Here is a 27,879-nt window from a genome sequence, read left to right as displayed (position 1 = left end):
TCCCCCACCCCCACAAGCGCACAAACATCAAAGACCTAGACCAATGGTTGGCCGCCTCTGCAGGGCGGGGCCCGGCTCCAGCCAATGGCAGGCGGCGACGGCAGAGGGGGCGGGACAGCTGCTGCAGCTGTGTTCTGGGGGAGAAGGGGTGAGGCTGGGGTGGGGGACCTGTCAAGATGCCCCAGACTGCACCACCTCCTCCTGCCCCCCTCCTCCCCATTGGTCTGCTGTGGGTCTCAGGGGACTTACAGAGCGTTATCCTCAGGCTCTCACTTCCCGTTTTCCCTTCCTAGGCAAATGTTCTTTTCAGCCTCAGTAATCCCCGTGGCCGGTTGGTAACTCCCCAGAGTCCAGCTGGAGCCTCCACTCCCACCCCTTGTCCCGCAGAGCCTTGTGGGGGCAGGTCTGGAGGTCTGAAGAGCGTTTGGGCCAATCCAATCCCCTTCCCTGCTCCCACCCCACCCCCACCGGCCCCAGGAGACCTGGCTGGAGAAGCCCATGGGTTCCAAAGCTCCTTTCTCACAGTCTGTGCCCAAAGACCCTGCCCGCTCTTCGTCCAGGCAAGCGTTGGCCTTGTCGACTCTCTGGGGGTCCCGTAGCCTGCACATGCCTACCCTACTAGTCAGGAAGATTCCACAGTGAGCAGGAGACCAGAGTGTTTGTATCCCCAGGTCTTTAGCAGTAAAATCTGCCCTGTCTCACTAATGTGACAGTATGAGCAGAAAATACCAATGATAAACTAAACTCTTACATGGCACGGTGTGCCAAGTACTGTTCTCAGCACTTTCCTACATATTCACTCAACTAAACTAGATGTAAAATGCTGCCTTTTTTTTTTTTAAGTAATCTCTACCCCCAACGTGGGGCTTGAGCTCATGACCCCGAGATCAAGAGTCACACGCTCCACGGACTGAGCCAGCCAGGCGCCCCATAAAATGGTTTTTCAAAGTAGGAAGTGCTGATCGTCACAGGCATTGTGGGGCCCCAGTTAAACCACAGTCCCTCTGTGCCCTCCCCACCCAGGAGCTCAGAGGCTAATGGGGTAGGAAGATAGGATACACAAGTTGTCAGTGCAAGGATAAAATTCCTAACAAACAGGAAAGGGGAGAAGGGTGGGTCAGAGAGGAGTTGGACCACAGGGTTGGCTCAGCACTGGAAGACCTCCTGGAGGAGGCGGGCTGCTGTAAACAGTGTCTCTCAATTCTCCACCCATGACCTTTGTCCCTTGGGCTCCTGTCATCGCTGAGTCACCCCTTCACCCGCCTCCCCCTCACCAACTTCCTGGCAGCAGGCAAAAGTGCTGGTCAGTGGGAGTCTGGGAATCAGCACAGGGGCCAGCCCAGCTCTAAGTGCCCTTTAGAGATCCCATCCAGCTCTTCCAGGAGAGCAGGGGCCTGCCCAGACACTTCTGCCTCCCCTTCTCCCACTGCTCCGGGGCCTCGGTGCTCTGTGTTAGGAGTAAGGTGGGCATAAGAGAGGAAATGCTCTGGACAGGCGACCACCAAAGGGGAGGAACGAGAGCAGCCAGTGTCTTCAGGGGCCTCCTCCTGCCTGGCTTTCCCCATGCACTTCCTTGAGGAGGGCTGAGTGGGAGTCAGAGCTCATGAATGCACTGCACAGAGCTGGAGGGCCCTTCCCTGCTTTATTTTCTGGGCTGGGCCTGGCCTAATCCCCCATCTGCCTCGTGGACTAAGTGGGGCCCACACTGAGGGAGACGGGGGCCCTGCTGCATTGGGAAGGAAAACACGGAGGCCCTCTCCACATGCCTGAGAAGGGCTGAGGTGTGGGGTCCAGTCAGGCCCTGTGCACTCTACAGAGGGATGGTGCCCAGGCTCTGTGGGACTGACCACTCTCTCCCCAGAGGGTGATCCCAGAGGTGTGTGGCACCTCACTCCTGAGCCCACAGAGCCTTGAGGGAGTAGGAAGCCATGGGTGGGGCAGACCCCTCCTCATTCCTGGTCCTTCCCACCCCTGAAAGCTGATACCCGTGGGGCCCTGCCACCGCCCAGGGAGCGTGAAATGGGGTGTGCCTCTGGGCGGCCACAGTGGCTCCTACCGCTGCCCGAGCGCATTCCCTCTCTCCTCTGGCACCCGGACCTGCTCTGTGGGCACTGTCTGGGCCATCCCTGCCGGCTGCCCCCAGCTCTGCCTGGCCCAGGCCCTGCTAGCCTCTCCCACCTAGCCTGGAAGATGTCTCCCTTGGCCTTCAGCTTCCCCCCAGCCCCAAGAAAGAATCAGGGCGGTCAGCTCAAGTGCAAGTGGCCTAGGACCGGTTTTCTGGCCTAGAGTCGAGAGAACTCTCCACAGGCAGCATTGCCCTTCTGTCCTAGTCAGACAGTAGTGGGACTGAGCTCCCTGACTCAAAGGAGTTGGCACCCAGGAGTTTTGGAACCATCCCTGTCTAATTGGCATCCTTCCCCAACTTGGTGTCTGGATCCCTGAGGTGTGCTGGCCACTAGAACCTTGGCCTGCCATCCTCAGGTCTTTTCCTTCTTCACTCCTCTAACCCTGTCTGCCCCTATCACCTTTCTTCCTGGAACCCCTGTCCCGACTCAGACAGCCTCCTGTCCTGTCCCCAAAACTGCTATGGTGGGGCCTATCACAAGTCAGGCGTCAGGCTGGAGGGCCAGGTCAGAGGTCTGAGTTGGGAGCTAAGTTCTCCCTCCTTCAGGGAATTTCCTGAGACTCAGGAGCCTGTTTCTATGTCAGCTCTGACCCCCAGAGGCTGGTGATGGGACTAGCAGGAGTGACCTTTGCACTTTGCAGGAGTGACCTCGGCTTGGGAACACCCAAGGGCCTTGCTCTAGGCCAAGGCCAAAGTCTTGGGAGAACCCGAGAGAAAAGAGAGCAAAGAACTGGAACAGGAGCCCAGCACCTTCCTGAGGGCTGAGGCCCACTGCCTACTCCTCCAAAGGAAAGGGGGATTAGGCCTGGCTTAGCTCAGACAGTGTGGCAGGGTGGGGGGCCTCAGCACTGCGCAGGCGCCCTGGGAGCCCCTTCCCCCTCCCCCTGCTCACAATGGGGCTTCTGGAGAGAGCCAGCTAGAGCTAGGAAGGTGGGGGCAGGTAGAGGGAAGGAAGCAGCTGCCTGGGGCCCAGCAGGCTGTGGGGCTTGGTCTGCTCTCCCTCCTGCTCTCCTTCCTTCTCCTCAGCAACCCCCTTCCTCAGGCCCTCAGGCCCTGCCACCCACCCTGAGCTGGAGATTCTGGGCAGCCAGATTCATATCCCCAGCCCCCACATATTCACACGCCCTGGGCCCCATTCTCCACCCTGTGGGCCAAAATTCTTTCAGGCGGCCCCTCCTAGTCCATCATGATCCTCCCAAACACCCCACCTCTCCCTGCTCCAGGGTCTCCGGCCTAGTGGGCTTAAGGGGCAGGAGCCTGACAGAAGGCAAAAGTTCTCCTGCGTCTGGGTTTTTCTGCCACTGGCTGTCTCTTCTGCTTTGTCCCAACCACCCCCTCCAAAGCTCCCATCACCTCCCCTTTCACCTTGGCCAGCCTGGCCCTGGAGAAGTTCTGGGGACATGTGAAAAGGGATCCTTCTGGCCATTTCTCACCTTGGCCACCAGGTGTCAGACTTTGTCTAGCTGGGAGGAAGGTCCTAGTTAGTTTCCACCCCATGCGCCAGGCGGTAGAGATGGGGCAAGTTGGGGAGGGGCCTGGAGGTGACCTCTGAACCCGGGAGGCCAAAAGACCCTGAAGGTTGGGAGAAGGAAAGGGCTGGAACTCTGGTCCCACGGTTCACAGCTACTCCCTCGTTGTCCCCACCCCCACCTCACTGACAAGGGCTTTGTCTCCTGCTGGGAATCGGGGAGCCAGGCTGAGTCAGGGAGCTCAAGAACTGCAGGGACAAAGGCAGAGACAGTTGTGGCTCCAGAGAAGAAGGGGGAGCTGAGAGGCAGCCATCCATCGGAGCACTCAGCCAGGCCTAGATCACTGGCCCTCACCCTGCAGGTTAAGGGGAACAAGGGCTTCCCTTGGGCCCTTCCGCATTTGGGGTGGCCGTGGCAAGTGGGTGAGTGTGTGCACGTGTCTGTAAGATGAGTGCTTGAATGAGTCTTTTCACACACTGAGAGGGCCCCAAGTCCTCGGGTGCTGGGCCAGTCTGTGCAAAAGCAGGCAGCTGGCCAGGTATCACCACCCTTTAGCCACCCTCCCCCTCTCCTGTACCCGCTCCTACCCCTGCCGGTGACGTTGCCTCTCCCAAGTGACAGCTCTCCATCCTCTGCACATCCTTTCACACGCAGGTGCGTTTCTGGATACTCAAGATGATGCTGAGATTTCTAATCCACTCCGTGCTATCTGGATGGGGATGATGGAGGAAGAGAGCCTACTCTCACTACCCCCTCCCCGCTCCCTGCTCCTACTCTCCCCAGCCTCCCTGGAACAGAAGGACTTCTAGAGATGTCCTCTCCTCTGTGGCACTGCAGGGCCCCAGGCATTCCAGGTTCTTAAGCTGACCTCTGCATCCCTGGGCCCCTGACTCTCAGGCCATACTTAAAAGGTGGGACCTGGGATAACCACCACTAACTCATCACCCCTCCTGGAGCTGCCGTGGGTGGAGAACCAATAACAAACAAATTCATAGAAAAGCCTGATGACTTGTCCTTTACCAAGAGCTACCTGCCTCTTGGTCCACAGCTCCAAAACCCAAAGGGGGGACTCACACCCCGACACCATCAGTAGGGAGTTATTTGGGGGAGAGTTCAAGAACTCAAACTCTGAAATGCCCTTTCTGGCTCGGTTCTCCTCTGTGTCTACCTCTCCCACCTTGCTGCTGGGGGTGCCCCCTCTGCATCTTCCACAGGAGCCACCTCCAGCACTTGCCCACCCTTCCTGGTCACTCTCCTCCCTTTCCCTCTGCTACCTGCCCTGTGTTCAAATGGTGTTCAAAAGCACCATTCCTAACCCTCTGGAGTCTCAACCAACCCTCAATTCTCTGCCATTCCTGCTTTATCAGTCCTTGGGCCATGGGAAGCACCCTGTCTTCTCTCTGTCCTCGCCTCTGGCCATCTGTGGCTTGCTGGGGAATGTCACAGCCCATGACAGAGATGCGTGTGCTGACGTCACCTGGCTCCACGAGGCTGCCCAGCAACGATTTTGATTCCCTTCCTCTGCTTGTCCCTGATTCCATTCCCTAAGGCTCTCTACATTCTTCTCCAGCTGCCACCCCTCCCACAGCAATTTCGTCTTTAGATCTCTGTTTGAAACAACAGCAAACCAGCCAACCCATATATCAGTGCTCCTGCTACCCGTCTAGGTATTCCTTTTGCCACCAAAGGCCCGGGAGAATACACTTACCCCTTCTTTCTCACCACCTCCTTTAATCTCACAATTTGGTGTCTGCCTCCCAACTGCTCTTGCAAAGGTCACCTGTGACTTCCTGATTTCTCAGTGGGTTTCCCCCCGAATTCTTCCCCCAGGGCTTCTGGGGCCTCTGACACTGTTGATCGGTGGCCTCCCCAAAACTCACTTCTCTTAACTTCTCACACACTATTGCTTGACACTCTTTAAATCAGCTTACGTTAAATTAGCAAGTACTTTACTTCGGTGCAGGCATTGTGCTAAAATGCTGTAGGGATGCAAAGACGAATAAATTACGGAACGTGCCCTCGAGATGCTATCCGCTTAAAAGGGAGACAGACGCACTGAACTGACCCTTGTCCTGCCCTTGTCCAAACCCTACCTGGAGAGGCCATGCAGTGGCACCTGCTGTGTACTGGGCACTGGAAGGACGGCAGTGGTGGCAGACACCATTGCCTTCCCCGCGAGGCTTACAGACCAGCACCCTCAGCGGAGGGATGCCGGCCTGCCTTCCCTGTCTCCCGGGGATTTCATCCGGGTCTTTCCGCAGCTAATCAAATTCTGCCTTGGAGTTTAGCATTTGGGGCAAGGGATCCCTTTTCTACGTGGTTTGGTTCAACACGCTAATTGAACACCTTCTTTGGGCTTGCGCCTGACCTGGAATAGAGAGATGGGGAAAACTCAAAGTCGGGCCCCAAGAAGCTCGCAGTACAGGAGTGTGGGACATGCCTTCCTTCTCCCGGTATTCTGTATAGCCCCTTGCTTGGTGCCTTACACCTGACAGGCTGCTACTCATTTTGCCCCAGCGTGGAGACAGCCCAGATGCCCTCTCCTTCCTATCTTGTTAGATAGGAAGCAGGCCTACAGGATATCTAGCCAGAGCCAGGGCAGATGTCCCTGCCCAAAGAGCCTGGACCCCTCTATGGGGCATGTCCCCTCCAACTTGGGCCAGATGACTGTGGGACAGTCAGCAGAACCCGGCTCGACCATAAGCAAGTCCAGTAGCTCTTGCACCTACACTCACGCACCCGGCGGTAGTTTCTACCAACGGTAGTTTCTACCGACGGTCTTCTCTCCCCAGATGGATCACAGGCTCTGTCAGGGCAGGAGCCAAGTTAGGTCTCAGACTTCTCTTGGATTTCCTACTCCAGTTAGCGTAATGATGGGCAGGTCTTTAAAGTATTTGTAGATTGCTTGACAGGACCATCATTTGTTACTTCCTTTGCTTAGGGCACCATCTCCTGGTAAAATACCTCTGTGTTAGCTGGAAGCAGTCAGCCCAACTTACCCCGCGGTCTTCGCTAGAGTGTCCCGGCAGGCCGATCTGTCCCACGTCACCTGATTACTAATCCCTGCTGCTGTGGCCAGGCACCTCACCTTTATTGTTTCTCTCATCCTTCAAACAATCTTAGACGGCTGTTTCATCATCCCCATTTTACGGACGGGGAAACCGGAGAATAGAGAGTTTAAGTAACTTGTCCAAAGTCACTCTAGGAGGCTTCGAGGCTGGGCTTGGAGCTGAGATCATCCCTTGAATAGCATCTACCCCATTCGCTTGCAGACCAATCTGAGTTTTTCTCTTTCCCCCTAACCTGCTGACTTACCCTGGAAAGAAAGGAGTAGAGTCACAGCTGAGACTTGCGACTTGGCCGCAGTCAGTCATGCTCCCCAGGAGAGGAAGGGTATTGAGGTGAAGGTCATAGCTGGGGGCCCCAGTGGGCTGCCACGGGGGTGGGAGGACTGGCAAAGCTGAGGGCTGACTGTGCATGGCTGACCGGAGGGACAGGTGGATGGCTTAGGGAGACAGACCTACGAGACCCTTAAAATAATCTTGAGAGGTGAGGCGGGCTGAGCAAAGGCTGGGAGGGGGCAGGCAAGATGGTGGAAGGGCTAAAGGAACACGCCATGGGTGGAGGAGCAGAGTGTGCTGTGTGCACACCCTCCCTGTGGACAGGGCAGAGCCTCTTCCCCAAGTTCTTTGCCTCTCCGAGCTACCCCGTGGACTGGCAGGCTCCGAGCCCGTGGGGGCGCGGGAGCCCAGGAGGGGAAGGGCCAGGAGGAGGGGCAAGGCCCAGCAAAGAGATGAAGTCCTGGGGCAAGCATTTTATTTGTTAATACAAGAATAGAAATTCTGCAATAAATATCATCTAATAAATAACATCTCCAAATAAATAAATATTAATACAACAAACTTAGAGTCATGAGTGGGTGAGGCTGGGGGGCAGGGCCTGGGGGGGCTGCCCCCCGCACCCCGCAATGCTACTGCAATGTAAACTTTCAGGGAACCCTGTGGCTGTGGCTACTGTTGCCCTCCCCAGCCTGGGCAACCCACAGCCAGCCTGGAAACAGGGTGGGGAGGAGGCACCGTGATGCCGGCGACAAGATGCAAGGCAAGGTCCTTTTGGCTGCCATCCTGTACCACCGACTGCCTTGGTGACCCCTGGGTCCGGTCTGTGCCTGGCCCTATGCTTTCAGTACCCCCTCCAATGCAGACCCTTCCTCTTCCACTTTTAAATCCCATTTTTTCCTGTTTGGACTTGCCACTGTGTATGTTTCCTGAATCGGATGTACTGAGTTATTTGGGGACAGGGGAGCAACACCCATCGAAGAAGAGCGGGGCAGCCGAAGGGCTTCACCCCAGAAAGGCACATGCTGTGGTGGCCCCCCTCCCTGCCCTACAGGCACGCTTCCCGGGAGTGCCACTGGAGGGGCACTGGGGCGCTGGCCAGTGCTGGGCAGGACGCAGGAAGCTGTGAGAGCCTTTGCACCAACTTGAGCCCCTTGGGGCTCCCGTGAGCATTCCTTCCTGTGGCGATGGGACAGGGCCTACTGCACCTCTTCCCCAGACCTGCACGACTTTGGGAAGCAGGGAGGGGACAGGCCTTATTGCATCACACCCTCTTTCAAGTCCGGAGAGGGCCAGAGGCTCATGGCTTCTGTCTCCTGGCTCAACGAGTGTTGGCATACAGGTTTCTCCCTCCCCGAGCGGGCGCAGGGTTTGAAGGAGCAGGGGAGTGGGGAGGTGGCGAAGGTCAGAGGTCAGAAGCCGCGGGCCTCCAGGTGCAGGGTGACTGCAGCCGCGGGAGGCTGCATCTTCTTCTTGAGCCGGTTGAAGTCCTTGGCTGAGCGCCACAGCCAGGTCTGCAGCTCCTTCAGCAGCCAGAAGTCGTCCATCTTCTGGAGGAAGTCGCTGTGGGCAGGGCCAGGGGCCCAGGTGGGCTCAGTGCCGGGCAGAGGCTGGGGCAGAGGGTAGCCCAGAGCCGCCATGACCCCCGCGATGCTGCCCAGCAGGCCCTGGAGGCTGGTGCAGAAGTGGGCCAGGCTGCGGCGCAGCTCGGCCGTGGCCGCCTGGCGGTTGAGGCCTCGCAAGTAGCACAGCAGGTGGCTGTAGGCCTCATAGTTCTGGGTCAGGCGCAGTTTGTCGTTGAGGCTTCGCCACACATCCAGGTTGACGGTGGCCCTGGGCAGGGTCTCTGCCCCCAGCCGAGGTGGGTTGAAGTCAGGCTCGTTGAAAGGGGGGCCCAGGTAGTTCAGCTGTGAAAAGGAGAGGGCGATGGGGAAGGAGGAGGGCCGAGTAGCCAGCGGTCACCAGGAGATACCTGCCCCCAGAGCTGCTATGTCCTGTGTCCCCTGACACTGGCCCCGTCTCCACGCTAGGCCCCTCTCTGTTCCAGGGCCTCCCCCAAGTTTCTCTGGGGGTGTCATCTGCATGGAGGTGACAGCTGAGGCAGTGGGGGTGACGAACGCCCCTATGGAGAGGTGTGGAAAGAGAAAAACTCGCAGGAGATACTCAGAGAGGACGTGCTGATTGGCTGTGTGTGCAAGCCTTGGGAGTGGGCCCGCCGCGGGGCAGGGCAGAGAGGAAGAGGAGCCAGGAGGACCCAGGAGGCCAGGCTGCAGAGGTGGAAGGTGGACCAGAAGAGTGCAGAGCCAAGAAGAGGAGTTCGGAAGGCAGCAGTACTGGACAGTGTGGCTGCAAAACAGAGATCAAGGAGAGTGAGCCTTAGAAAATTCTGTTGGGTTTGGCAAGAAGGAGGTGCCTGATGACCTTGGAGAGAAGCGCTTCAGTGGCCTGGAGGCCAGATTGCAGGGGGTTAAGGAGTGAGTGGGTGGAGAGGAAGCGGAGGCAGAGGGTGTAGACCACTCCTTCAAGAAATCTGGCAGGGAAAGCCAGGAGAGAAAAAGGGTCGGGAGCTGGAGGGGGTAGCGGAGTCCAGCAAAGGGTTTTGGCCAGGGAAGGGAAAGGCGGTGGAAAGGCAGAGGGGCCCGTGGGAATCAGAGCTCCATTTGCCTCCCGATGCCTCCATGCCTGGTCCCACGGGCGGAAGGGCAGGGGACAGACAGTGCTCCCGAAGCACTAAGTGCCCCAAGGAAGGGCTCATAGGAGCAGGGCTGCAGAAGGAAGAAACTGAGGCAGTCTCAAGAGTTGGGCTGGAGGAAGGGTATAGGAGGCAGTCTAGGGAAGAGGACAGAGCTTTGCCAACCCTCAAGGGAGAGGCCTGGGGCCCAGGGAAAGGGCTGAGGGGGACGTTGCAGCCAGAGAGAAAGGGAGCAGAGAGGGGCGAGGCCTGGGATAGGCAAGGGCCCAGGGGGAGGTTCACACGCTGACAAGCACAGAGACAAACTAATTTCCTCGGTGTATCCTGGGGCTGGAGCCAGCTCCCCCGCCACCCTCCTCCCCTTTCTTTCCCTGGCTCCAGAGTAGGGTCTGGGATGTGGAAGAGGAACACGGGAAGAGGGGGCCGGTTCCCCATGGTCCTCGGCAACTCTGACCCTCTTTCCTTCCCTCCTGGGCTCTCAGGACACCTCTGGACTGCCCCCAAATCCTTATGGCACAACTTCCATCCACACCCTGAACCTCCTGCCACTACTGGCCTGGCTTCCCTGCAGCCCCCTTCCCCCAAGTCCCCCCTAGGAGGCCCAGCTAGGATGGGAGAGGCAGACAGAGGGGAGGCCCATGGGTCCAGAGCAGCAGGGCCCCAGGTCTGGGGCAGAGGCGAGCTGGAACACAGGCATGGGAGGTGGGGCCCCTCCATCCCCACCCAGCCCCGCCCATGCAAGAGACACCAGGACACGGTGTAAACAGAAGAGACTTCCCCGGCCCCCAGGGGGAGGCGGGCGGCTGGGCCGGCAGCCAGTGGGGCAATGGGCCAAGGTGGGTGCGGGTGCGAGGCCTGCCCACATGCCTGGTCCTGGGGCCAGGGATGGGGAGGAGGGGGGCACCTAAGAGGGAAGGGCAGGAGATGGGCCAGACATGGGGACCGTTTGGAACCAAAGGGCCCCCCTGGTCACCGGTGCTCACTGGGACGCCTCCACCATTCTGTCTCTCTTCCACCAATTGCTCATTCGTTGCCCAACTCCCAGACCTTTCAGCCGCCCTGGGTACTCACGTAGGTCCCAGCCAAGCTGCGGAGTTGGTGCTCCAGGTAGCGGGTGAGGTCGTAGGTTTTCTGGATGGAGGGGCCAGGCCCCGGGTCCCCTGTGCGATTCAGGGCTGGCACTGCAGGGAGGTGCCAGAGGACAGTACACAGGCAAGCTAGCATCCCCCACGAGTCCCCTGTGGACAGGAGGGGCAAGAAGCATGAGGGCGGCCCCGGGCCCAGTGGAGGACTCAGCTGGCAGCCCCTCAGGTGTCTGTCTCCACCTTGGGCTGGGGTGGGGGAGGAGGCGGGTGAGTGGGAGCTGCCAGATGGGAGGCAGGGGGGTGGAGGAAGGGAGTGTTCCTGGCCCGGGTGTGTGTGGATGGAGGTATGTATGTGTTTGAGGACCAGGACTTGGCCTCTGTGTGTGCATCTATGAGCACATATTGGAGAGTATATTAGTGTGTCAGCTGAGAGTCACCATTCGTATGCCGACACATATGTGTGCATACGTGGAGGGACGGGGCCAGGCCTAGGGTCTGTGAATCAGTATTCCTGGGTTCAGCCTCCTCTCCCAGCCTCCCAGTCCCACTGGAGCCAAGGGGTGGGAAACAGCACATGTCCCCGCTGCCGGTTGAGAGCAGTCAGCCCTGGGAAGGGCCCGAGAGAGGCTGCCCCGAGACAAGTCCAAGCTGAGCCATAGGAGGCAAGGGGTAGCGTTAGATCACCAGCGTCAGGCTGAAGGACACAGGGCTGGCTCCTGTCGTCAGTGGTGGGTACATTCTAGCATAGGATTCCTGGGTGTGGACTGACGCAGGGTGGAGGTTTGCCCCATTCTTATCTGGGAGGTTGGATGGGGAAAAGTTTGACCTGAATGAGTTTGTTGTTTGTTTTTTAAGATGTATTTATTTATTTCAGAGAGAGAGAGCGCGCGCACGTGCGCGTGAGCAGGGGAGGGGCAGAGGGAGAGGGGAAGCAGACTCCCCTGCTGAGCGTGGAGCCTGACTGGGGGCTCCATCCCAGGACCCCAAGAGATCATGACCTGAGCCGAAATCAAGGGTCAGATGCTTAACCAACTGAGCCACCAGGCGCCCCTTGAATGAGGTCCTTTGATCAGCCTGCAGTGAAGAGGGAGGGTGGGGGAAGTGAAAGGGAGGAGGAGAGGGAATATGATGTATTTGAAGCGTTTGGTTTGTCAGCCAACGGTGCTGGAGAGTTTGGACATCTTGAGATACCAGAGCCCAGGGTTCAGTTCTGTGAGGACAGACGTAGGCAGTTGGGAGACATGATTTTCCCAGCTTTTCGGTGAGGTCCACGGTGAAGAGAACGACGCCAGGATTCAGTGGGCATTGGGACTGGGTAAAGGCAATTAAGGTTGGGTTGGGGTAAGGCTATAATTGGCATTGGGCTAGGTTAGGTTTAAGGACTGGGTGACTTTTAAAGTTTCAGGTTAGTTTATTAGGATTTGGCTGATTGAGTGTGGTTGAGGTTTGAGTCCAGCTGGGGGATGTGGTTAGGTTTGGACAGGCACAGGGTTCACTGGGGCCAAGGTCTGTGAATGTGTTGATTTAGATGTCAGCTGGGGTAACACGTGGCACGTCACAAAGAGAGGGCTGGTTTGGGTTTTAAGCTTGGGTAGGTGTGAGATCATGAGTCGTTTCTTCTACTTTCTCTTTTCCACTTTCAAAGTTTCATAATGACATATGTGATGGAAATGAGTTGGATATGCGTTTGACAATTTGACTACTTAGAGTTAGGGGAAGTTTGGAGTTAGTCGTAAGGCTGGGTCAGGGTTTTAGAGAGGGTTTAAGACTCAAACTGTAGAGAATGTCTCTTACAAGGGTGTAGGGGTCAGGTAGGGACTTCTGCAGTGGCCCAGCCCATCAGTCTTGACTCTTTGAGATGCTTGGTTGGCAACTTTATTGATGGAGCATGGGAGTGGGCAGGGTGGGGGAGAGCACCAGTCTCAGAGACCCTGCCCCTGGGGATGAGGGGCTCTTGGTTTGAGAGCATGGGTGGGTGGGTGTGTGCGTGTGTAGACAGAGAGCAGCATCAGGCAGGTGACTGACCCCGTTGTCCTTGTCCCCATCTGCAGCCCGTGGCTTCCCTCCTGGTGCTCCTTTCCTTATTCTGCCTTTCCATGCCTAGCTCCTGCTGACTCTGTGTTCCTTTCTATTCACTGTTCCTCACATCCCAAGAGAATTCCAGGCCCTTCTCCTCTGCATGAAGCCTAGGGCTACCCTCAGCCTCGATATCTGGCAGAGTCACCTCCAAGATCCAAAGGGTACAATATGGGGTTAGTTTTGGAGGTTGGAGACATGCTGAGGTGGGCAGTGGCCCTTCCAGCCTTGAATTAGCAGCAATGCTGAGCCTCCCAGCTGAAACCCTGGGAGCTGGGCTCACCTCTTTCCCCCACCCTGCTTTGGGCAGCCCTTCTGGCCAGAGTTCTGAGACTGGGCCAATGGCATGGAGGGGGATGGGGGAGGGGCATGGGGTCAGGACCCCAACTCTGGGCCTTGTTTTCCCCTCCCCTTCTGGGCCCTGTGGGACATCCCTGGGGAGAACGGGCTCCCTACACAGGGACAAGAGGGGGAGAAGCCTTTGGATAAACAAGAGCTAAGTCATCTGGGCAGAAAAACGGCTCATGAAATTAACCAGACGGGGCCGGTGTTTCCAGGAATATTTCAGTTCTGAGGTAACTGTGTCACTGCAGGCTGGGGGGTGGGGGCAGGGGAAAGAGCAGAAGGATCGTACTGACCGACCCATAGAGAGAGCCAGAAAGAAGGAAGGAGCCTCAGGTATCTAGAGGGAGAAGAGGCTAGGAGAGGAGAAAGGGGACAGGGCTCTACTCTCTCTCTTTTTTTTTTAATGTTTTATTTATTTATTCATGAGAGTCAGAGAGAGAGAGAGAGAGAGGCAGAGGCAGAGGGAGAAGCAGGCTCCCCGCCTAGCAGGGAGCCCGATGCGGGACTCGATCCCAGGACCCCGGGATCATGACCTGAGCCGAAGGCAGACGCTTAACCATCTGAGCCACCCAGGCGCCCAGGGCTCTACTCTCGATTACAACAGCTTCCACTCTGGGCAAGATGTCCCCACATCTCAGGCAGCAAACTGATAGCCATCTGGGGCAAAGAACACCTGTGGTTTAGTTGTAAGCAGTGGAACTCAGTGCAGCTTGCAGCCTGCCTGCATCCCTGGGAGGGAGAACTAGGTGGGCATCCTGGAGCCCTCTTCCATCCTTCTGGCCAGGCTCACGGTGTGCAGGTGGACGGGGCCACTGGGGGCTGTGTCCTGGGCCCCCTCCCCTAGTCCTGGCCCCTAGCCCAGCCCCCACCCCAGCTCTGCCTCTGGCTGCTGCCCACTGATTGTTTACATCCCGTCTTCCCTTGTGTTTATAAATCCGGCTGAGCACGTGAGGAGCTAATGAGTGCAGCTCACGTTTCCTGCTGGAGCCCCCCACCCCCCATCCTGGCCCCCGCCCGGGTGGCCCCTAATTCCATCCAGATCCCTGGGCCCTGGGAACCTAGGCCCCCCTCGTGAACACACACACACACACACACACACACACACACACTCAGCCCACGCAAGCGCATGGCCACCCTGACAGGGCAGCACAGGCAGGCATAGCCGTGTTCACATGTCTTTAGCCAGCCGCCCCTTGATCTCTGGCCCCGTATCCTCCAGGCTAACCTCATTCAGTGAGGGTGGGGGGCTCAGTGGGGCAGATGGGCCAGGGCGGCCAGGGTGGGCAGGACAAATCAGCCAGGAGACTCGGCACCTGGGACGGGTGCATAAGGGCTATCAGCCAAAAATGTAGGAGCCAGGGAGGCATCACAGAGCTCCAGAGGTGCTGAAAAATGTGGGAGCCAGCCGGAAAGGCTCCGCCCTCAGGCCAGCCCCGGACCAGCTTCCCCGGTGACCTTGGAGCGATCTGTTGAGGGGAGTTGGGGGAAGGAAGTGGTTTAGGGGTGGTGTGTCCACTGCAGTGGGAGATCCAGGCACTGAACTGTAGGAAATGGCCCTCGGGGGCTCCTCCTGACCTGCCTCCTCAGGGAAAGGCCCACAGAAACAGCCCATCTTTCCTTGTCCTCTGGGCTGGCTGCCCTCCCCTCTGTCTCTTCTCCCTTCCATCCTCTCCTTGGTTCCCTCTGCCCCAGGTCACTGAGAAGTGCTTAGTGAGTGAGTACACATAGGCCCAGAAGTCAGGAGCGCGAGCTTTGCCACCAACCCATCAGGTGACGGGGCTTGCGCGAGGGTCGCGCTATGCACACTGAAGTCCCTCTCAGCAGAACCGCGTCGGCCCCATCTCTGCTGTCATCTTCAGCAGCCCCCTCCCTGCCCTTCTCTTCCAGCCTAAATGACAGAAGAAACTGAGGCCCAGGGAAAGAAGCAGACAGGTGGGCCGGCCACCCTGCCTTGTGAAGTCAATATGGATACAGGAGTTGAGCTGTCAGAGTGAGAGGGTTCTGGATTGTGTTGCAAGAGGATCCCCGGTGTTCCCAAGGGGTGCAGGATGAAGCTGGGGGAGCTAAGCAGCCAGCTAAGAGCCAGGCATGGGGACCAAGAGAAGGAAATAGTCTGGGCAAGTGTGTGGGTGAGTTTGAAAGGGTGTTGTTATTCAGAGGTGTGGGAGGGGCTGGGAGGGAGCGGGCAGGAGCCCCGGTGTGAATAGGCAGGTGGGACTGGATTGTGGGGAGGAATGTGAAGTGTCACTAATAGAGTAGCTGGTGTGGCCAGGTGGTGTGCACAAGTGTGAACGGGGAGGAGTGCGGGGCTCTGTGGAGGGGAGAGGGAGCCATTACACCAGTCTGGAGGAGAGACTGGGGACGGGAGGGCTGCAAGGTGACTACTTGCTGCCATCTCCCTGGTGCCTGTTTTCTCCCCTGGTTGAGTGTGTGGCTCAGGGCAGTGAGGGTGGCAGATCCAAACTGTGGGGGGAGGGGTGGGTTGCTGTCTGGTCTCTCCTAGGAATGTGTCCCGGTGTCCCTAGGGAGGGGCAGTGTGTGCTTAGAGCCGGAAAGGGGGTCTGTGGGGGTTGTGAAAGCTGGGAGGTGTCAGCCCCTCAGGGTCAGGGTCAGGGTCAGAGAGTGCCTGACAGAGGTGTGTGTCCAGTGCCCTCACCCCCAGCCTTGGAGACTTCCAGCTTCCCCTCCCCTCCCCTCCTGGCAGCTCCCTCCTACCCCAGCCAGGAGGGCCAGGCCGGGCGCTGGGGGAAACTGGGACGGGGTCCTCTGGGACTGGGGGTCTGTGGGGGTGGGGGCTTCTGGAGCGCAGTGTGGAGTCACTGGGAAAGAAGGTGGGAAAGGCAGAGATGAGGGGACTCTGGAGAGGCCCGGGGGACCTGGGGTTTCCCCCGAGGGGCTCGGCCCGAGAACTTGGCGGCGGCGGCCGCTCGCGGGCCCTCCCCCTCGGCGGTGACCTCTCGCTCTCGGCCCCCTCCCCGCAGCGGCGGCGCCTTCCCCTTGTGTGGCCTCGGCGCCCCCGGCCCCGCCCCCGGCCCGCTCCCGCCCGGTCGCTCCCTTCCCGGCGGCGGGGGCGGGGGCGGGGTCCGGGGCGCCGGGCTCGGCCCGGCCGCTGCCCTTTCCCGCGCGTCAACTCCCTGCCCTGCCCGCCCGCCCTCCCGCGGGCCGCCGGAGCCGAGCGGCCGCTGCCGCCGCTCCCCGGCCGGTGACGGACTTTCTCCTGCCCGGTCCGGCCGGGCTGCGCCCGTCCCCCGCACTAATCACTCCCAGGCCACGGCGGGCCGGACCGGGGACTCGCTGCCGCCGCCGCCCGCCCCGCCGCCCGGCCCCTACCTGCCGCCGGCTCCCCGGCCGCGGGCAGCATGGTGGGCTCCAGCCGCGCAGCGCGCAGCGAGGAAGCCGCGAGTCCCGCAGCCCGGCCCGGCCCAGCCAGGCTCGGCTCTGCCCTCCGCCCTCCTCTCCTCTCGCCCGCCCTCCTTCCCGCCCTCCCCTCCCGGCGGGCCGGGGAGGGAGCGCGGCGGGCCCGAGGTGTCGGCCTCCCCTCGCCTCCCGCCGGCCCGGCCTCGGGCTCCCCGCCCTTCTCCCCTCTTCCTCCCCGGCCCCCTCCTTCCCGCGCGCCGTGTCTCCCTCCCGCATCCCCGCTCCCCGCCTCGGACTCGCTCTCCCTGACTTTCGCGCGGGGCTCTTTCCGCCGGGATCCCCGGGACCCCGTCTCGCAGGGGCTCCAGGTTGCCGGCTCCCCTGGTCAGCGGGTCGCGCGGGCTCCCCGCCGCGCTCCCAGCCACCTCCTGGCCCCGCCGGGCGGACTTCAGGAATGCCGCGTCCCCGCCCGGCCCCTCTCGAGGGCGCCCAGCCGTGCCTCCCCCGGCCCGAGCCCTGCTGGCGGGGGTAGCTCCCGGCTCCCCAGCCCGGCCCCGGCTCGGGGCTCCCGGGGGAGGCACGGGAACCGGATCTCGCGGCTCCCGGGCGGGGGCGGGGGCCGGGGCCTCGGACGCCAAGCTCCTACCTGCTCGGAGGTCCATGGGGCTGGGGGCCGGGCCGGCCGGGCGCGGCTCCTCTCCCGGAGGCTGGCGGAGTGGGAGGGCGAGCCGCGGCTCCGGCGAAGCTTTAATAATCCCATCCGCCAGGCCCACTCGCAGGTTTTTTTCGCTCGGTTTCGGATTTTTTTTTTTTTTTTTCGGTGTGGGACATTCTGCAAACTTTTTTTTTTTTTTCTGACGTGTAAAGCTGTAACCACAAATTGTAGCGGCCCTCCCCGGGGTGGGGGGGAGGAGGGGGGAGGAGGGAAGGGAGGGCTTCTGGGGCTCCTATCCCTCCCACAACACCGAGGGGGGGTGAGGTGAGGCGAGGCTGCGGCGGTACCACCCTGGGCCTCCTGGGGGAGGGGGCGGGGAGGGCATCAGTCCGTCTGCAGACTCCCCGAGCTAGGGGAGGGAGCCGCCCGCTCCTTTTCTTCTCCGACGGCGTCGACCTGGGGTGCGGGGTCCCTGCGCTCGCCCTACCTCTGACTCCTCATCTCTAACCTTCCCTCCCCTCCCCCTCCCCCTGAGTAAATGCAATGACACATTCTCCCAAATGCCAGCGAGCTGGCTTCGTAGCAAGTGATGGTGTTTTTCCTGCTGCCCTTTGTCTGGCCTGACCGCCCCCCTTGCCTATTGTCCCGCCGCCTGTCCCATTTCCAAAAGCTGGGGCTAAGTGAGGCGCTGGGGCAGGTGACTAACTGGCTCACAATGCCCCCTGGGGTGGGGGAGACAGAGGGCACCACAGGCCCACTGCCCAGCTCTAAGGAAAGTAGAGGGCACTTGGCTGAGGGTTTTCCCCTCAGGTTCACAAGGTTCTTCATTCTTCCCAGTGGCCGGGAGACTGCACATGGGTGGGGGAATTGTACTTCATTAATCAGCACGAGGCACCGGACCAGTTTCAACACCAGAGGCTGCGTGGGTGACTCAGCGGGAATGCTCCCATTCAAGGCGATGGACAGACCAAGAGTCCCCATTTGTGCAATGCTTCCCCCTAAAGACTTTTGGTCTTCTCTCGCCTTTGGGGTGTGGGGTTGTTGGTGTTTTCCAGTGGTGGGGTAGGGGGTGGGGGGTGGCTGTGGAGTGCTCTCCCTCCTTCCTTCCCTCAGGCCTGGGTGGGGACTTGCTAGGCAGGATACCTGGGGGACCCATAAGCCTAGACCCTCTGTAGAGGGTCTCCTTCCTGCCCCCTTTCTCCCCCTCCAGAGAGCTGCCAGGGGGAGTGCAGAGGAAAAGGCTCGAGCCTGGGGCTTGCAGACATCTCCTCTTGGTGACTTCTTGGGGGACAGTCCTTTGGTCTCCGAGGCTTGAGTGCTCTAGATCCAGACCACCGATTAAATCATTTGGTAATAAGTTGCTTCTGCTGTTTGTTTTTTTCAAAGTGCGAGAGGCAGTGGTGGGCCAGCCCTGGAAGGTGATTCCTCTCTCTGGACTAGCATCAGATTCTTCACTCCACACTCCTGCCCCGGTGCCCCCAGAGAAAGGAGGGGGGTGCCCTGCCAGCCCTGCCACAGCCCCTCCAGGCTGCAGGTCAGAGCCAGGCGGCGTGGTCAGGACCAGTGCTGGGTTCCCAGGCAGCTCTTCCCTTTTCTGCTCTGTGCAGACTGAGGTGGGGGGGGGGGGGGGGTGGGGAAGAAGTTTGTTTTCAATTACCTCACTGGAGTGGGACAGACTTTGTTGTTGGTTTTTTTTTTCTTCTTCTTCTTTCTTTCTTTCTTCTTTCTAAACAAGGAGAAAAAGAGCTGGGAAAGGGGAGCTGGCCTGGGGTTGGGGGCAGGGGGCTTTCCAGGGCATCAGTAGCAGCTCTGACGAAACCTGCTGGGTGGGGGAGGCGGCTCCTTCTGAAAAGTGCTGGGGGGGAGGGACCTCTTCCCCCTCACCCCTCCACCCCAGCCAGAACTCTGGAGTTTCAATGACATTCTTGGCCGGTGAGCCCCGCGATCTTTTGATGCCCATGCCAAGGTCAAGAAGGCAGATGCCCAGTGGGTGACTGGCACTGAGGCCAGCCATGAGGTCCTCAAGCAGCCTCCGTTTGAGAGGGAGGGAGCCATGAAGGGCCGGGGGTGGGGGAGAGGGCGGGGGTGCAGTCCGTCCTCCCCTGGTTTGCAGCCTGCTCCTTATGGAGAGTGTCTGCACAATGTGGTTTGGATTTGGCTGAGCCCCCTCAGCACCTTATAAAGCACCTTGCTGAGTCAGGGAGAAAGCAGCCCCCACACGGGAGAGGAGGAGGGGGCCGGGAGAGAAAGGGAAAAGAGGGAGAGGGGAGCTGAAGGAGGAAGGTGGGGGCTGAGAGAAGAGGAGGGAAAAGAGAGAAGGGAAGGGCAGGAAAGAGGAGAGGCAAGGAGGCAAATAAATGGGTAGGAGTGGGAAGGAGGGGAGGAGGCAGGAGCCCAAGGAGGAAGAGGCACAGACTCAGCAGTGGAAGGGGAGAGAAGCTCACCATGCTGCACCGCCCCCCTCCACACACACACAGCAAATGTTCACCCCAGGAGTCCAGAAACTATTGGTTTGCAGGAACTGAGGGCCAGGGCTCTGAAATGGGGACCCAGGCCAAGTGAGTGCAGGGACAATTGGTTTTACACACAGCCCCCTGCCTCCCAGCTTGATACAGTGACCCCACATGCTGGGGAAGTCACCTTCTCCCTCTGCCTCTTGTCTAGACTCGCATCCCTGCCCTCTCCCCCAACCCAGGGGGTGGCCAAGCCCCCCCCCCCCATCTCCCCCACTGCCAAAGGGAAAATCAGCTCCATCTCCAAGCTGCCAGTACCCCTCTGCCATGTCCGGGCAAAGACAGCAGGCTAGGAGCTGCCAGTTGGGTTGGGGTGGGGGCTGGAATACAGACCGTGCCTTTCTGCTGCCAAATCCCAGATAGGGTGGGCTGTCGGAACTGGGTTGCGGCGGGAGAAGGAAGAAAGGAGAGGCGGAGCAGGAATAACCCCTCCAGTGTTTCTGTGGGGTGGGGGCACAGGTGGCTGCCCTCTGATTCCCAGCTAGGGAATCTCAGGCAAGTTCCCACTCCCCTGTGGCTCTCGGAAAGCGCCTCTCGTTGTGGCACTGCAGCTGAGGGCAGGGCAGAGGTTACGGGAGACTCCCGCCCCCTGAGCCCCAGAGCCATCTGTCTTGGTACGTGGTGCAGGCACTTCCTGAACCCCTGCTGGGTGCTAGGCGCTGCCCAGGACTGAGGGGACAAGGAAAACCCACCCCGATCAGAGGACCGAGAGGGCAGGAGAGCCCTGGGAGGAGGTGCAGCCTCAGGGCGGAAATGTGGCTGGATGGAAGGAGGGGCAGTGGCACCCGACGCTAGCCCAAGCGGTTCCCTGTGTTTGGCAGAGGGCCAGGCTGGGAGTCAGGATGAGGGGCTTCCAGTTGGCCAGCGTGGTCTTGGGATAAGCGCATCATCTCTCCGTGGAATGGGTTATGACCACCTATGCCCTCCCCCCACCACAGGATGATGGGAGATCAGTGAGCTCATGAGACGGACGCTGCTTTGCTGCCTTCCCTGGCCTTTCAGAGTCCAGGCCTTATCATCCACAGGGGGTGGCAGGCCAGGCCCCAAGGGATGTGGCTGGGAGGGGGGCAGGGCTGGCACCGGGTGATGCCCGAGCTGCCTTCACAGGGGGTGGGGGTGAGTCAGTGTTGGCTCAGGGACAGGCTAGACCCTGTCCCTTCCCTTTCCCTTCCCTCGCTACAGCCATAACTGGGATCCCCAGGGAAGGCCTTCCAGACACCCCCAAAACACCATGTCCCACACAGCTGCAGGATTGGCATTGAAGGGGTCCTGGCCCAGAGGATGTCATGGATTCCTGAACGAGGGAGGACTCTGGTCCAGTCCTCCTGATGGGTGAGCAGGAGTGTGGTGTGGGAGGAGCCCACAGAGGTAAGTAAGGACACCCTCACTGATTCATGCATGTGTTCACCAAACATTCCCTGGGTACACAGAGAGGAGCCCCATGGGGCCATGGGGATGAGGGATGGAGGCTGACCCGTGTGCAGGCCACAGAGGCAGGGGCCTGCTGGTGCCTGCTGCCATGCCCAGCATTTCTTGGTGACACCTTTACTCCGCTTAGGGCTCTGAGACTTAAATACTGACCATAGTTTAAACATTCTGAGCTCTCACCACATGTTGGGTCCTGGGCTCAGGTTTTGGGGGGACAGTATCATTTCATTCTTACAGTAACCCTGTAAGATGGGAACTGGGATTTACCCATTTTATATGTGAGGACACTGAAGTCACTTGCCTAAGGTCACACAAGGACTGGAACCCAGCACTGTCTGCCCTTTTAACTACACCGCTCAGTTGCTAACATGCCCCCCCCCCCCCCCCCGCCGAAAAAGGGAAGGGGCTGGGTGCCGAGAGGCTCCAGAGGCAACAAGACTTGTCAGCGCCCCCTGGCTATGAGGTAGCTAAGCTGGGCCAGCCTGTCTTTACAGGACAGAGAGGATCCTCGGACAGAAAGAGAGCCGGAGACCTGGGCTCTCATGCCCTCCACCCACCGCCCACTGCTGACACGAACAGACAGTGCGCTGCTGGGCCAGGCACCCGACCTGGGCCCTCCTGGGTCGGTGAGAGCACCCTGAAAGCGCTCCATTGCCCTCAGCTAGAATTAGACTCCACGAGCAGCCAAGTGGGTTTGAATCACGCACTGAGGCCTGAACTGGCTTTTAGGTAGCCCCCAGCCCACAGCCAAGGGGAGGACTTCCCCAGGCTTCCAAGGGCCCCGACTCTTCCCCCTGCAGAGTCAGGGCTAGGTAGGCTCAGAAGCCCTGCCTGGGCTGCCGGGGCCAGAGGAGGCTCCCTGGGATCCGCATCCCTGAGGCAGCCTCCTCTCCATCACCACGGGCTCGCTGCCCGGAGCGCAGGCCTGGGGGCCACCGAGGGCAGGAGCGGGAGGACAGGCAGCAGGGCTGTCCACTTTCCCTTTCCCTCTACACCCTGAGCTGGCAGTGATGTCGGTGGAAACCGCAGGGGTGCTGAGGACCTCCTCCTACCTCAGCCCTGGCCCTACCCTGCCCTGCATCCCCCACCCACACCTGGACGGGCTCAGCCTCCTGGGGGACACCGCGCCCACCTGCCCCCTGCTTCTGAGGCTGAGAGGAGCCCAGTCCTGCTGCCTGCCTCTCCCCTGCCCTATCTAAGCTTTGTCTCCCCATCCCAAGGATGTCTGGGTGATGAGTGAGTGAGGAAGGCAGGGGCAAAAGGGGTACCCCAAAGTGCTCGACTCCTCCCTTGCCTGCCAGGAGCTTTCCCTGCCATTCTTCAGGATGTTCCATTGCCCTGGCCAACCCATGCCTCGGGCTCCGTGACTCCATCTCCCCTGGCAGAGGAGTGGGGTTACCTCTTCCTGGGCTGGAAGATCCTTATCCTGCCCTGCTGAGTCACTGCCGGCTCCTCCCGCTTGGTCCCCTCCCTCCCCACTGGCCTCCCTCCTTCAGACTTCTCAGGCTTTCTCCAGAGTGTCTGAGTTCCTCAGGGTCTCCAGGGGTCAGAGGACAGCAGCACCTCCCTGGGACGACTCGCAGTCCCACCCCAAGTGGCTGCCATGCCAGCACTGTGGGGACAGTGACAATGAGCGAGGGTGCCCTCCACCTTTACTGGCTGTGTGACCTTGGGCAAGTCACTTGGCCCTTCTCATCTCACTTGTCTCCTGCATAGAACAGAAAAGATGATAATGGTACCTTCCTCAGACAACTGAGGACAACTGCGTTAATACAAGTCAAATCTGGGGGCGCCTGGGTGGCTCAGTCGTTAAGCGTCTGCCTTTGGCTCAGGTCATGGTCCCAGGGTCCTGGGATCGAGCCCCGCATCGGGCTTCCTGCTCATCGGGAAGCCTGCTGCTCCCTCTCCCACTCCCCTTGCTGTGTTCCCTCTCTCGCTGTGTCTCTCTCTGTCAAATAAATAAATAAAATCTTTAAAAAATATATACAAGTCAAATCTGGCATTCAGCACTTGATCGTGCTGAATATTATTGTTATCTGCCCCTCATGCCCTATCCTCCTGTCTCGGCTAATGATGCCCCCTTCCTCTTTCAAGCCCCCATGCCCACGTCTGCACCCTTCCTGTTCTTTAGATGTTGCTTTCCTCCTGAAGCCAGTCCCCACAACCTCTGCGCCGACCCCTCCCCACAAGGCACAGACATCAGGCTGGATCGAGAGTTCTAGAGTTGGGCCATTCCTTGTTCAACTCTCCTCCCACGATAACCCATTCCTGAACATTTGCCTTTGCATCCCAGACAGTCTCCTCACTGGGGTTCCATGAACTGACGGAGGGCTGGAGGGGGAAGCGGGGGGGCGGACACTCAGGGCACAGGAAGCTCTGAGGGGATGAGAACAGTCACTCGGTCCTGGGCTCCCCAGCCGTGGGTCCATCTGCAAGACATGAGTGGTTTGGGGCTGTGAGGAGCTCACCCCTCCCCGGCCCCCACAGGCACCTCTCAGAGGTCCCATTGTACTTCTCCCCAGAGCACCCTGAGTTTCCGCTGCTGCCCGCTGCAAAATGCGTTAAATGATACAAGGCTCAAGAATTCGAGAAGGTGTACAAAGGGCATTTGTGCAGAGGAAGGAGAGGGCCGGGAGGGCTTGGAAAGGGGCTGAGGAGGGGCTGAGTGGCGAAGAGGGGAAGGCCACACCTGGCCTGGGGCCCGTGCCTGGGGCTGGGGAGGAGCCCGTGGGGGGCAGCCCCCGCCACAGTGTTCAGAAGCACCTCCTCTAGGTTCCCTGAGGAACAGTGTGGACCTCTAGAGACCCACACCGTGCCCACCAGGGGCTCCGGCACTGCTGGGACAGCGGGCAGGATGGCTCCAGAGCCGCCCTGCTCTCGGTTAGGGCCTCCTCCCTGCCCTACCCCAGTGGCCCGAAGTCTCTCCGCCCTCCCCCTCCACTGCAGTGAGCCCATCTCAGCCAGGGATGTTGGCTTCCTGGTCCCCTTTCTCCCTGGGTGCGTAGCACCGCGTTGGGGACCGAGCTGGTACCCAGAGGCACTTGCTGGCCCCACTCAGGCCCGGGCAGCCGGGTCTCCGTTCTGGAAGCTGGGACTGTACACGGTGTCTGTCTCCCTCTGCTGGTCCCTTAAGGGACAGCCCGGCCAGGATGCTTTCCACAGAGCTGGTGGTGTCCAACGTCTACCCCAGCGGGGGGACAGTGAGCTCCGGAGCGGGGAGCAAAGGGCCCAGGGGGGACTCAGGCCCGGCTGCAGCCCGCAGGAACCCGACACTGCCTCCTGGGCCTGGGAGGCCTGCAGCCGGCCTCTGACAGGGGCCCTGAGGGGTGGCCTCCGGGTCTGCCTTCCCCACAGGCCAGCAGGCCCCAAACAGCCTCCTTCCCCTTCCACCCCGTGAATGGAGCTGTCATCCATGGATTTATCTGAACCTTTTGTGAAGCTATTTATATTTCCAGCAGCGACCACATCTTGGAGTAATGAGTTCCATCGGTGTCCTCCCCTGCTGGGTGAAGCATGCTGCCTTTGATTTGTCCTACACTTACCTCGCTTGCACTCCAAGGGGGCCCTGTAACTCCAGCATGCCAGGTTGTGGTGAACAAGCTGGAGCTTTCCTGTTCACATCCCTGATGTGGGCTTAAAAACTTCCAGCCCGTCCCCCTCCTTCCACCTCTACCCTGCAGCCTGAAGAGACCTGCTCTCTCGTCTCTTCTCAGGGCCGACTTCCACCCCCACTAGAGTCCTCCTAGTATCCCCCAGTCCCTGGCGGCCTCCAGGCCTTTCTCTGGAATGTTTCTCTGGGGGGACTTTCCTCCCAGGTTCCTGGTGGGATGCACCAGGGCTCTGTCCACGCGGGCTTGTTTTGTTTCTGGTCCTGACCCTAAAGTATGGGGAGGCGTCCTAGAAGCTTTATGAACACTGGCGGAGCGAACCCTCATAGCTGCCCCTTGAGGGAAGGCCTGGGTATCACCCCTCCGCCAACGTACAGGCGAGGCTCAGAGGAAACAAGCAACGTGTCCCATCTGCACACACCCTGAAAGTGGTGGAGCCAGATGGAGGCAGGCCGGTGCCTCGAATGCCCTTAGTCCACCTCAGCGGGCAACCTGGCTTCGAGTCTTGCCAACTGGCTGAACGCTATACTCCTGTCATTCAGTGTATGCTTCTTAAGCTGCCACTATGTGCCAAGCTTGTTCTGGTTGCTGGAGCTCCCTCGCCTGCTTGGTTCCCCCAGAGTGACCACACATACACCATTTCCTGTGTGTGCACAGCCCAGCCGACTTCCTGCAGAGCTTCCTGCCACCCGAGTGGAAGCCCACGAGGACGGGTTTTTGTCCTGTACTCTCTCCTGTAGAGAAGTGTGTCTAATACAGGTTGAAAAAATAAATTACGGTGCTCTGGGAATTCCTGCATTTTTCTTTAAAGGTTTTATTTGTAAGTAATCTCTACGCCCCACATGGGGCTCAAGCTTACAACCTCGAGATCAGGAGTCATATGCTCCATGGACCGAGCTGGTTCCCCTGAATTCCTGCATTTTTAAACCTAACCAGTTGGGTAAGAGGTGGTGGTTGAAGGGAGGAAATTTCCCAGCGGGTAATTATTTTAAAAGTTTGAAATGGCAACCACCTTCCTCCATTCCATATCTGCTTCACGTGAACACACACATATTCCCACATACTTACATACTTATGTACCTGTGGGAGGTCACCTTGAATATGGGGTGAGGCTAAGAATTTGGGATTTGAAAGAATCCGGAGAGAGCAGCTCATGCAACCCCCTCATTTTACCAAGGAAGAAACTGAGGCCCAAAGAAGGGCCTTGACTTGCTTGAGACTCTTGTGAGTAGGGCTGGAGCTATACAGGTCTCTCGACTTCTGGCCCAGACCCCAAATTGGGTTCCTCTGCCAACACAAAGTGCTCCTGGCGGGGGATGAGGCCCTCATCCTCCACTGTGCGTCCTCCCTCTGGACCTGAAAGGCATCACTGCCTGTGCCAAGTGCAAGCCTGGAGAGGCTGCTTGCCTTCGGAGATCTTCCTTCCAGTCCCGCAGTCTGGGGGAAGCAGGACAGCCAATTACAGCTCCTTTCTGGTGTCTGAACCCTTCAAAAGGGTCAGGTGAGAACAGACCTCTGGTAGGGTGTGTGTGTGTGTGTGTGTTTGTCCAAAGACTCATTACAAATACTAAAGAGGGGCGCCTGGCTGGCTCAGTCAGTAAAGCATGCAACTCTTGATCTTGAGGTTGTGAGTTCAAGCCCCACATTGGGCACAGAGATTACTTAAAAAAAAAAAAAAATCCTAAAGAGTGTGTGTGTGTATGTCTGAAGACTCATTAAATATCCTGAAGAGTCGGGGGTGCCTGGGTGGCACAGTCAGTTAAGCATCCGACTCTTGGGGGGCACCTGGGTGGCTCAGTCGTTAAGCGTATGCCTTCGGCTCAGGTCATGATCCCAGGGTCCTGGGATGGAGCCCCACATCAGGCTCCCTGCTCAGCGGGAAGCCTGCTTCTCCCTCTCCCACTCCCCCTGCTTGTGTTCCCTCTCTCGCTGTGTCTCTATCAAATAAATAAATAAAATCTTAAAAAAAAAAAAAAAAAAAAAGCATCCGACTCTTGGTTTCAGGTCTGAGATGGAGCCCTGAGTCGGGATCTGCGCTCCGGGTGGAGTCTGCTTAAAACTCTTTCTTCCTCTACCCTCCCCCCGCCCCATGTCCTCTCTTAAATAAATAAACAACAACAACAACCACAACCACCACCACCTGAAGAGTTTATGTTTCCCTCTCCCTCCCCAGGGCCCTGCCTCCAAGACCTCAAGGCCACAGGACCCTACAGCCCCATAGATGTCAGGGGCAGAGGTGCGACCGTGTAACTGTCCCCCACCTTGCCTTCCAGGGAGCCTTGGCGGCTGCCTCCTGTACCAGTCGGGCTGTGCACGTAACAGTTGTGGGGCAAAGCTGTGAAGGCCACGCACAGTCACACTGGGGTAAAAGAGAGAGAGAGACTGAGAGAGGAGAGGAAAGGAAGAGAATAGCTAACACGAGGTTCTTTTGTGGGTTTTATTTATTTTTTGTGGGTCGTGTTTTCTGGACAGAGTGTGGAGGGGAAGCAGCTACTGTCCAGGGAAGGATGGGGCTGTGGGAAGGCACTGGAAGCTTCACGACAGCACCTTAGGTAGAAACAAATGAAATACTGTTGCACTGTGATGAGTGGTGGGGGCCGGTGCACAGAAGGCCTCTCTGAGGACGAGCCCTAGGAAGAGAAGGAGCCAGCATGTGAGAAGGGGGACGTTTTAGGAAGGTCACTTTGGTGCTGTATGGAGAGTGGACTGCAGAAGCCAGGCAAGAGACCACTCAGCTCCTACAGTCGTCCAGGTGAGAGAGGATGGTGGCCCGAGCCAGGAGGGTGACTGTGGAGATGGAAGAGGGTGCCATCTGTTTGGAAGATGGAGCAGTCAGGGCTTGCTGAAGGACTGTAATATGTGGGATGAGGGACAGGGTCACGGATGACTCCCAGCGGACCCGACTTAAATGCCTGGGTAGACGCAGTACCATTTACACTGCCTCCCCGCTCCCCCAGCAAGGCAAGAATAGCCCCCGCAATGCTCTAGAGAAGTCTGGTGATGCACGGACACTGAGGGCAAGGAGAGGGAGAAACAAAGAGGCAGGGTCCAGAATTTCAGGCCAGGAGCTGGAGGGCAAAAGGCTGGTAGGCAAACACGACTCCTCACTGCAGACAGTACCAGAGGGTTAGTAAGGCCAAGCCAGCCCTAAGGAATGCAGGGATGCCCAGGGCCCTTCAAAGCACTAC

General features: G+C 59.0%; 1 protein-coding gene across 1 annotated transcript; it reads right to left on the bottom strand.

Moving 5' to 3' along the window:
* Window positions 1-8,231: 8,231 nt before the first annotated feature.
* Window positions 8,232-17,281, bottom strand: CLCF1 (cardiotrophin like cytokine factor 1). Its single transcript, XM_021685110.2, has 3 exons — window positions 17,134-17,281; window positions 10,696-10,862; window positions 8,232-8,839 (listed from the first exon to the last, which is right to left on the bottom strand). The coding sequence occupies exons 1-3, from the start codon at window positions 17,147-17,149 to the stop codon at window positions 8,345-8,347; spliced, it is 678 nt and encodes a 225-aa protein (XP_021540785.1). The 5' UTR covers window positions 17,150-17,281; the 3' UTR covers window positions 8,232-8,344.
* Between the last annotated feature and the right edge of the window lie 10,598 nt (window positions 17,282-27,879).

The sequence above is a fragment of the Neomonachus schauinslandi genome, chromosome 11 (genome assembly GCF_002201575.2).
Source record: "Neomonachus schauinslandi chromosome 11, ASM220157v2, whole genome shotgun sequence".
NCBI classification, from domain to species: domain Eukaryota; kingdom Metazoa; phylum Chordata; class Mammalia; order Carnivora; family Phocidae; genus Neomonachus; species Neomonachus schauinslandi.
Note: the sequence above shows the minus strand (reverse complement) of the source record. Positions and strands in the feature narration are given on the sequence as shown.

Bases quoted from the DNA above. Each gene is read 5' to 3' on its own strand.
- CLCF1 (XM_021685110.2), bottom strand. The intron at 8,840-10,695 runs GTGAGTACCCAG...TCCTTTTCACAG, and splicing joins GCAGCTTGGCTGGGACCTAC to CTGAACTACCTGGGCCCCCC.